We start from the raw sequence: 11,078 nt of genomic DNA on the forward strand, positions 1-11,078 counted from the left end.
TATCGTTCTTTGACTCCCTCCCGTAAATCACAGGCAAAGTCTGTGGTGGGGCAACAGGTGTGACAGCAAAACGACGCAGTCAGAGGCAAATACAGCCAAATGTTCAGGAGGAGTCAGAGTTTTGGGTTAAAGCCGATGTCGTTTGTTCTAATTGCAATAAAATATATTTAATTTAATTGTTTTCAATGGAGCAAATTGTTGCGTTTTAACCCACTGGGATTCATAGATATAAAAACACATTTAGCTCCTATTTATGAATCATTCAAATGTTAATATTCAGTCAGATTCGTGTCTCACATCAGTACTGTCACAGGTTTTATTCTGTTTTATATTTAATTCTTAAAATCTAAAGCAGACCTGCAAATAATTGCTGCAATATAGTATTATTATTATTATATATTTTAGAAGTTTTCTTTTAAATGTTTAATAAACAAGACAGAATTATTACTTTGGAGTTTTTCTGAGCAAATTAGAGATATATCGAAATTGTTTTTCTCTGCAACAGGAAATATGACTCATTTTGAAAAAGCTGCAATAAAATAAATCCTATAAGTATTTTATTCTTCAACTATGTATTTTTATACATATTTTTTTTAATAACTGGTTCACGTCTGAAATAATGACAATTGTGAATGTTTTTTAATTCATTATTTTTTATAATACTATCCAACTTTTTTAAACTAATCTTTTTTATTTATTTATTTATAAATAAATACGAAAACCAGACAGGAGAGTTTTGCAGCGCGTCGTTCAGAGGAAAACTAAATCCTCCTCTGTGACAGTAACGACTGCACAAGTCGTTCAAAACTGATTTCTGAAAGAACTCATGCAAACTTATAGTTAAAAAAAAAAGAAGAAAAAACAGTGATGATCATTATTTAACGAAAGTTTTTTTTTCTTCTATTAAATTATGTTTAAATGCTTCATCACAATGGAACTAGGATTAAACTGAACACTTTAAATTCAACGAAATAGCAACTAAATAAATGAAAAAAATAGAATTTAATTCTGTTTTTTAAATGTTGTCACTTTAACTGTGATCAGCTGCAGAAGAAATCTTTATTTTGAAGTAAAAATGTTAAAATCTGCTTTTTTAAATCACTAATTTGCTGCAGGAAGAAGGTTTCTGAAAAAACAATTAAATGTCATCCTCGTCTGATTTTACTAATTGACAGCAACGGGCCAGTTTAAATCAATAAAAAAAAATACATTTATATATATATATAGATAGATAGATATAGATATATGTATACATTTCCATATGTAGATAAACAGCAATCCTCAGATAGCCTGTAAGCCCCTACTTGGCACACACACACACACAGACACACTCCCTCGTCCCCGGCCGTGCAGAGAGAGAGAGAGAGAGAGGGATGCATCCTCTACATCCCTGAATAACTCCACAAGGGCATGTTAATGACCTTAAAGTGCTACATTACAGCAACAATTAAACAGAGGGATCCCAGAGGCATCGGGCGCCGTCGTGTCACTGTCTGTTTACAGGCCAACACATCTCTCCCATCTCCATTTATTTCCCTAAGAAATCAGCGGAGGCCACCTGGGCGTTGGCATTGAAACTTCATTCATCTCCAGAAATGGATTCCAGTGGAGGGCAAAATCAAATTCTCATTTGCAAAAGGCAGAGAGAGAGAGGGGGGGAAGGGGAAGGGGGGGAGAAAGAGAGAGAGAGAGGAGGGAGGGAGTGAATGCAGGAGGTACCTGGGAACGCTAACCTCTGGGTGAACCCGCCGCATCTGATAGTTTTGCTATTTGTCTGTGACATTGACAGCTCTGGGGGAGATTAGGAGCCACCCTGCCCCGGCTTCCCACTTTGCATTCTGCCTATGCGCCTCTTTACAGATGGACTGCCGCACATTTACCTTCGCCTGTTTTCCCTGGGTTTTCGACACGACGCTACACCAGAGGCAGCGCGGGGATGTAATTATATGCAATGCAACAATAAAACAAAGCAAACGAGAGCACGAGAGAGGGAGTGAGGGAGGGAGAACTGCTGCTGCTGCTGCTGCTGTGGAGAGAAGCTAACAAACCAGAATAAAAAAAAAAAAGAAAACAACAAAAAACTACAACACAGTGTGGCTTTTGGTGGTGGGGGTGAAACCAGAGATGAGAGTGATGGATGCCCTTCGGTTAAATACGTCCAAATCCCCCCTTCAAGCCGCTCTCTTCTTGCCAGGCAGCGTGAGTGAGTGTGTGAGAGAGAGTGTACAAGATTAATAGTGTAAACAGCGAGGGAGAGAGGGAGAGAAAGGCAGCCGAGAGAGAGAGAGGGAGAGAGAGAGAGAAGGGGAGAGAGAGAGAAAGGGAGAGAAAAGACTATCAGCATCTGCAGCAGCACAGTAGCCCTGAGGGAATAGGGTGAACTTTTGAACCCTGATGGCGAGCAGTCGCAGCGATGCACAGAGAGCCCGCTGCTGCTGCTGCTGCTGCTGCCTCGTAATGTGTGCGTGAGTGTGTGTGTGTACGAGTGTGAGTGTGTGTCTTTCTAGAAAAGCAGCGACTGGAGAGAGAGAGAGGGAGGATGAGAAGGAAAAAAGGAGAATGAGGAGGAGTGGAGGAGGAGGAGGAGGTCATTAACATATTCCTCTCTCTCGCTTCCTCGCAAACGAGCAGCCGCGCTATCGACGAACGGAGGGAAAAATTAATCTCTGAGGGAGAGATACAGTAGATATATGTGTGTGTGTATGTGTAAATGTGTGTGTGTGTGTGTGACAGGACCAGGATGATCGCTGACGGAGCGCAGACAGGTCACAGGTTGGTTGGCTGGCCGCCGGGGGAGAGGCCAAAAGGTCAAAAGTTCAGTCAAGTGGGGAGACGACAGGCCGGGAGAAAAACCACGACCCCGAGCTCTGTCCAGGTGTAGGAGAAGACGAAGAAGGAGAAGAAGGAGAAGAAAAAGAAAAAAATGGCACGAACGCCTCCGTGCATCGACGCTCTCTCTTCCTCCAACAGATAATTGGACTTCAAACACAGTCGAGGGCCAGTTGGCACCTGAACACCTCCCTGATTTACCCCCCGATGGGGCATCAATCCCTCAGCTGGCATCGCTTTCTCCCCTATTTCAACCAGCCAACAACACACATAAACACACTCATATAAACACACACACATAAACACACACTCCAAAACACTTCACTTTATATAGCTTTATCAAGCTTCAGCCAAAACGACTAAAAAAAAAAAAAGGTTGATTTAATATTCTATTTACCGGCGTGGTGTAATATTGTTGTTACTGTGCAGCGGCTCCTCGTATTGAAATGAGGAATAGGCAACAACGGCCAGACATAAACTTCATATTGGTTTATCCTACTGCATTTTCTAGTGCCAGTAATTGGTGGAGGAGGAGATTGCAGCAGCGGCGACGACGCCAGTAATGACTGACAGGAGCCACATCCCTGAATATTTTACATAAAAAAAAAAAGTAAAGAAAAGAAAAGAAAGAAGAACGAAAAGAGATGAAAATAGGGGGAAAAAACACCAAGAATGACCGAGTTACAGCTTCTACACTTCAACAATGTGCAGCTTTCGTTTGTCTTATGGGAAAGAAAATTGGAAATATTATATAATTATATGATTAATTGAAAAAAGAAAAGAAAGAAAGAGGCCTAACCAACTGAAAGAGATGAAAATATCAGTCGACGACATCATCGATTTCATTTTTCAGGGGAAGAAAATGCAGAGAAAGACCGAATTACAGCTTCTACACTTCATTAAAGTGCAGCTTTTTGGAAAGAAAACTGGAAATGTTATATAATTATATGATTAATTGAGAAAATAAACCCTTATATTTGCAAAAAGATAAAATAAAATACTATGACACAAAATATAAAGGGTGAAAATAATCTTAGTTTCGGCGCCGACGTCGTCCACACCTGAGCAGATCCAGGCTGCATCATCACAGAGTCATTACGGTCACAAAGAGGAAGAAGAAGGAGATGTTTCAGAAGAAGCGCCATCTTTTTTTTTTCTTTCTTTCTTTCTTTCTGTTTTTTCTTTTTTTTTTTTTTGCACGCCTCCTGAAACAAAGCTCTTCCTCCTGCGACACTCTGTCATCGCCGCAGCTTCCCGGCAAACAACCCCGAGCGCCCAGCGGTGCTCCCCCCAATCAGAGAAAAACAAACAGGCCATTTCGACTTCGCAAACTTGACCTGCGAAACAGCATGACAGGACTAAAAGCCCCACGTCCCCCCGGCTGTCTCCTGGGGTATCTACTGCTACTAGTGTGTGTGTGTGTGGAAGAGATGCTGTACGCTAGAGGGAGAAGTTTGTGTTGTGCATTCGTTTGTATGCAAAAATGCACTGGAATGGCGAAGAAGTGTGTGTGTGTGTGTGGGGGGAAAAAACCCCAAAAGAAAACATCCTGAAAATGTGTGTGTGTGGAGGGAGAGTGGAGGTTGCTAACGGGGGCAGACGAGGAGGCTGGGGTGAGGCTGCAGGCGCGGTCAGGTCACCGGTGCGGTCGCCGGGTGAAACTCAGTTCACATTACCATGCAGACACCCGGGCTAACAATGGAGGCTCCATCTGTTCCTGTCAGCCATTACAAATCTGGTGTCACCCACTCGGCTGAAGACAACAGGGCCACCGCATCTAATCAAACGGCACAGGCTCCTCCTGCGCGTTAAAAAAAAAAAAAAAAAAGAAAAAGAAGAGAGAGAAGAAGCAAAGCAGCAGCCATCGACTTCACACTCACTCACTCTCTGGTTAGGGAACAGAGAGCAGCGAAGGCAGGCAGTCGATTACCACGGATCATACATCCTGCTCCCGAGTCACAAAGTCTCTATTGTGTACAGTAGAGCAGACTCAAATGAAATGATACGACTCGAGTCTGGAGGGAGAAAGACGAATGTTTTACTTTAAATCACAATAATATATAGATAAAAAAAGGTAATGCTGATTTATTCTGGATTTTAAAAAAAAAAAAAGGGGAGAAAAAAAATTAAAATCGTCACCGTTGGACGATTCCTCCAGTGATTTCATTAAGCGGTCAGTGAGTCAGTCAGGCAGGTCATTATTTCCCACAAACACTCCCTCTTTCCCTTTAAAACAGACGAGACCGCCCAGCAGAAACGTGTGAGGAGCCATTTCTTTCTTTCAACTGGCAATGAACAGAGAATGAACTATGAACTCCACATGCCCTTTTAGTGAGGACACAGGCCATTCACTACGCTAACACGACCGCCATCGCCGCCGCCACCGCCACTGCTGCTGCAATAAAAAGACACAGCGAGCGCTGCGAGGTGAACGTTTCTCCTGCAGAATCCAATCTGAGGATTATTCATCCAACACATACACAACCTCCGAAAACACCAACAAAAAAACTAAAAATTGTGTTTTTTAAAGTGTAGTAAGAGTTAAGAGGCGCCAGTTGTTGATAATAAAAGAAAAAATGCAGATGAAAGAGAAGGAAGATTTTCTCGTGGTGCTGCATAATTGGCGATTTCTCACATTTAACATCGACAGCGGAGTGACACCGCGTTTCGAGCTTTAACAACCAACCGGGCTCCACGGTAACTTAACAGACGGCGCCGTTTGTGTATTTGGCCGCGTTTGCCATTACAGCCTAAAGGGGGATTTTTTTTTAGCTTATTTTTTTTATTTTTAAGGCATTTTATTGTTTGATTTTGTTTGTTTCCCCGAGGAAATTTCACCACGTTTATTCAGAAATAAACAATTTCAAAAAAAAAAGAAAGAAAAAAATGATGGTTGTCTCGTTGGTCTGCGTCGCCGCCATCTGCTGTGATTTGTTTACTCTGTGTTGTTGTTGTTTTTTTCCCCCCAAAGTTGCAGAGAGAGGCGTGAATTACTCTTCTGTGGGCGGAGGACGGAAGAGTTCATTAAGCCGTTTTCCAAATAAAAAGGGATCGTTTTTGACTACATCCAGCTGGCATTAACTACCGGTATCACAAAGCGATTGTCGTTGTGGTGGCGTTTTTTTTTTTTTTTCTTTTCTTTCCAGATTGGGAAATTCCACATGATTCAGACTTTACTTCACCTCCAGTAAGAAAAAAAAAAGAGCTGAGAAAAAAAAAGAAGTGTGGGGGTAAAGATTGGCACCTGAGGCGGCGGCAGAGTCGGTAATGCCCACCTGCAGCATGTCACGTCAAGGGCTATTAGCCGGCACATGGAGTCAAGAGATACAAAAAAAAAAAGTCTGAACGGGAGGGAGGGAAGGAGGAAGATAGAGAGAAAGATTGATAAAGGGAGAGAGGGATAGAGCCCACATGGCCCCTCAGGTACAGTGTTGTATTTCAAACCCGGTTGTGAAAGAATAGAGGAGCTCGGGGTCAATCAATCACTGCATTAGCCTGCAGCTACAAAGCCTCTCTCTCTGTGTGGGCCGCCTACACACACACACACACACACACACACAGCTACACACACACACACACACAGAGCTACACACAGCTCAAGGATACAGATACACACCAGGAGGAGGAGGAGGAGGAGGAGGAGGAGGAGGAGGATCCACCACTGGAGGGAGCTCTAGGTCACCGTTCAGACCTGTGACAACCACCAGCCCCCCAGCACCAGGCCGGCCTCTACCTGCTGCACACGGGCTGGGAGGCAGAGGAGGAGGAGGAGGAGGAGGAGGAGGAGGAGGAGGAGGAGGAGGAGTCAGTGATGTCACCGGCCAAAAGGTAGGAGCCCGACTGAGAGATGTGGAATAGTTTCTCAAATTAATAAGGCGAGCAACAATGTACAGAGAGGAGGAGGAGGAGGAAGAAGAGGAGGAGGAAGAGAAGAGGAGGAGGAGGAGGAAGAGGAGGAGGAGAGGTCTGCCTGCGCTTCCTGTGGCGAGGTGTATGTAGGCGTGTCAGGGATCGTGTGTTCGAAACCCTGCTGCTGCACTTGTTGTTTGTTCTTTTTTGTGTGTTTCTGAATCTGTCCGGTATTCGTATTTTTGATATTTTTGATTTTGATGTGTTTTCATCATTAAGAGATTGAACTGAACTTTTAATGGAGATATTTATTGGAATTAGTACATTATTATTAGAGCGAGCAGATTTTGCACTTTTTCTTTCTTTCTTTCTTTTTACATGTTTTGTGTTGTTTTGAGTACATGGAATTGCCCTTTAAGGGATTAATAAAGTTGTCTTGAATCTTGAATTTTGACACCAACTCCTCTTTTTTTTTTTTTACTTTTCTCTCTTTTTGTCGACGCCAAATTCCCCCACACACGGTGGAAAACACGTGTTGATAAAGAGCATGATAATAATAATAAAGGGCGTGTACGTGTCTTTATTCAGGGTTTAAGTTTCAGCTCATTGTCCTTTGGTTCGAGCTCAGACACAGTCACATGTTCGCTGCTCAAAATCTAAATTATTGCCCCTTTTTTTTTTCTCCAACTAATGTTGCGAAGAAATTAGCCATTAGTGCTGCTTTGCCATGCAGAGATACACACATTTAGAAATGCACTTGGCGCACACACACACACACACACACACACATATACAGTTGTTGTTGACTCACACTCTGGGCCTCCGTCGTCCTGGTAGTCGGAGGCGACCGAGGCGTCGTCGGACGGGCCGGAGCGACCCAGACTGGGGCTACGGTTTCCTTCAGAACCATCTTCATCTGCCGAGTCTGTGTGACAATGTGTGTGTGTGTGTGTGTGTGTGTGTGTGTGTGTGTGTGTGTGTGTGTGTGTGTGTGTGTGTGTGTGTGTGTGTGTGTTAAACAGAGATGAAACAAAATGTGAGTGAGTCAATCAGGTAAAAAAGAGTCAAGCTACGGTTTAGTGCTTCAGTTCTTTACTTACATGGGAAGGGAAACTCCTGAGGGTTTCTGTAAAGTAAAACAAAAACAAAAAGAAGTTTAAATCAAAATCTGTTTAACTCGTGTGCTTTCACTTTCTCAGACGACTCTGCTCCAGGACTGTTTGTGAATTTCAGTAATTGCTTCCTGCAGCCTGCGCCACAAAACCACAGAGTCTTCTGTGAACCGGTGCACGGCTCTGTGTTATCACCCAGTTGCAGGCAACACCAGAGAAGTCAGAAGTCAGTTTCCGGAGTAAACTATACCGCTGCTTCGTACAAGAGTCTAAACTTCTCTGGGTTTGGTGGACTTCTCCTCTCCTCGCGCTCGGAAATTAAATCACATTAAGATTAAGATTAAATTACCCTGATCAGAAAAGATTATTCTACACGAGCTTTAAAGTTTTAATAGCAATAAGAAACGGAGTCTTGAAGGTGACACCATTAAGACTAAATGAGTTCCTTCGAATGTAATTTAGCAAACTGTGTTTAAAGCAATTGCAGCAACAATTAAGGAGCTTGTGTAATATTAAAAGGCAAAAGTTAGATAATGGTGTCATGAAACTACAAGTAGAGCAGCTTCCTGTGTGTGTGTGTGTGTCTGTCTGCGCCTCCGCTCTGATTTAAACACTGCTCCTACCTCATGTGGACGACCCTGAAGTTGTTCAGTAAGACTTTCCGGGCCTCCTGGCCGTCTTCACTGAGGTTCTCAGATTCGAGGATCTCCAACACAAACACCTCACAGTCTGAGGAGACGACAAGACACAAAACACAAATGCTTTTTCCAAAAGGACGTTCAGGTAAAAAGGGTTAAAGTGAAAGTTAAAGAACAGACATGGAGCGTTTGGACAGTGATGGGAGTTCAGTGTTAAAGACAAACCTCCAAACCTTTTCCAAGTGTTTACCTAGATAAAATATCACACACTGGTGCTGCACATCACACATGTCCACTCTGCCAAGGTCTGATGGCCACAACATATCATGACCTTGACATAGAAACCTCCAAAATAAAAGTCTGTGAAGAGCTGCCGTGTGTTATTTTATCTTGAAATTAAGTTGTGAGAGTATTTCATCGTCATAAACACACGTATCATTGTCGTCAGTACGTCTCACCTGTCTGTAGCACCTGACTGTTTCTTTAAATATTTTATTCCCTCTGCCATTCGTCTCTTAAATTCTTAATAATCATTTTATTCTTTTTTACCCATGTAGAGTTTTTAATATCTTATTGGTCGATATTAGAATAGTATCCCCTTTTTATTGATCCCTGGTTCCACTATATTCCTTGGCATTTTATTCTACTTTATCTATTTTATTGTATGTAGAGGAGACCAGGGATGGTTGAAACACCTTTTATCTTTGTTGCTTTATTAAGCGTCAACCATCTTTCCTGGAATTATACATGGATAATTAGCTGCTTCTGGCCTCCTGCTGAATGTTTCCATTCATAAATGTACAATGTTCATTATTATTATTATCTGAATATGTTCTTTAAGACAGCTTTCTAATGTTAGGATCCACACCACTGACACTGTTCTTCATTTAACCATCGGTGATGAGTTCTTTTTGTTCATACTGAACCATAGGAAGATGCTTCAGTGTTGGGACATGCACAATAAACTTACAGAGATGCATGTTTTGTGGAGTGGTCTCGGTTTTTAGTTTTCAATCTCACTGTTACAATTGACCCCAGGTTGTGTTGCAACCTACTCTGGTAGTGGGGTAGGTTGTAACAGTGGCACTCTTTGCATTTGGCATCAAATCATGAATTCTGTGATATAGTTTAAGAAGTTTAAGGCACTGTTATTTGTAGAGGACAAATGAGCCAAATGAGCCCTACCACAAACACTCTGCAGTTTACAGTAGAGGAGCTGAGACAAAAGGTGTTACAACCATCTCCCCTACTCGTGTCTCTGTATGTTCGTATGCAAGCTGATCAATAAAGTTGTTTGTCTGCCTGTCTACAATATAATGTTGTTTTCACTTTACTGTTATATTTTTGTGCATTGTGAGGTGAAGTTTTGGATTTGACCCAGATCTCAGGTCAGCTTCCCCTTTCTACAAACAGTTTATAGCTTTATGTGCTACACAGGTAACTCACAGTTAAGTCTCACTGATGCAAATAAATGAAAATATGGTGTTTTCTAATGTGTTGGTTGTTGTTTCTATGCTGGCAATGCTTTCTCAGACGTCTGTCTTCTCAAAGAGAGAGAGATATATGTATAGGTAAGCAGTTACGATCAACATTTGCTTTTATCATGGTGCTAAATGTCACAATAACATCACCGACGCAGGTTCATGACACTGTAAAGGCAAAACAGGCTGTGCTCCATTACTTATCTGATCCTACTTCTTTATGTGCTCACTCCAATGAGACATAAAATGTACTGACATATGCAAATGCTCCCGTCGCAGCAGGCCGTGTTTGCTGGCATAGCTGCACATGCAAATCTAGCTAATACAATGGTGCCACCGTTTACTGTTTATTACAAGGGTGGAGAGATGTGGTAGTGTTATGTCCGAGTGTTCTGGTTGTGTACATGTTAAGAGTTTATTACAGTAACTACATTTCCATACTTTTATAGGGAATTAAAGATAAAACTGTGCGGGTTAAAACAAGCTGTATGGTTATAACAATTAAAAATAAAAGACATTACCGTCCAAAAGTCTCCGAATGTCGTGCGGAATCGTCCCCATCCCTGAATTTCACCTGTTCCAGCTCCAGACACTTTGGTTCACTGACTTTTTCTGCTCCTTCACACTTAGCTATTTACAACACAATACTATGTCATACTATTACAGCTCCATAACAGAGACAAAGGCCTGTCACACACACACACACTCACACACGCTGCAACAACATACAGCCACCTGTGTCCTTTTGCTCTGAAACCTAACTTCCGTGCATGCATCTGAAAATTTGCACAGAGCGGGGTGGAGCAGGTGCACAGATGACAACTTCCTCTGCTGCACCCTGGTTTCCGAGACTGATGGCAAGATATGACTGATGCCGAGAGAGGACGCGCTTCTGTCTGACATAATAACACTGCCACAAAAGCACAGGCCTGCACACCAGCTGCTTTAATCTTTAATCAGTCTGCAGGAGCCAAAAATGGAAACTCTTAACACATGCAAGTGTTTGTGGTGAAATCAAAACTCCGGTGACTATTCATTAGTCTTGTTAGGAAAACTAGGTTGTGCTAGGTTGTCTTACCTATTATTAGTTTGAAAATATTTGCTTATTATGAGGAAATTTCTTTTAGGAGATTATTTAGTAAAACACTGGAGTTTAAGCAGCACAATAA

General features: G+C 42.2%; 1 protein-coding gene across 1 annotated transcript in view; it reads right to left on the bottom strand.

The window, feature by feature from the left end:
* Window positions 1–10,610, bottom strand: part of skap1 (src kinase associated phosphoprotein 1) — a 45,061-nt gene extending 34,451 nt beyond the window's left edge. The window contains exons 1-4 of the mRNA XM_083993708.1: window positions 10,431–10,610; window positions 8,414–8,519; window positions 7,779–7,804; window positions 7,490–7,603 (exon numbers count right to left, since the gene is read on the bottom strand). Coding sequence (XP_083849834.1) covers window positions 7,490–7,603; window positions 7,779–7,804; window positions 8,414–8,519; window positions 10,431–10,470 — 286 coding nt within the window. The 5' untranslated portion in view covers window positions 10,471–10,610. The remainder of the gene's footprint in view (window positions 1–7,489; window positions 7,604–7,778; window positions 7,805–8,413; window positions 8,520–10,430) is intronic.
* Between the last annotated feature and the right edge of the window lie 468 nt (window positions 10,611–11,078).

The sequence above is a fragment of the Trachurus trachurus genome, assembly GCF_905171665.1.
Source record: "Trachurus trachurus genome assembly, chromosome: 19".
NCBI lineage: Eukaryota > Metazoa > Chordata > Actinopteri > Carangiformes > Carangidae > Trachurus > Trachurus trachurus.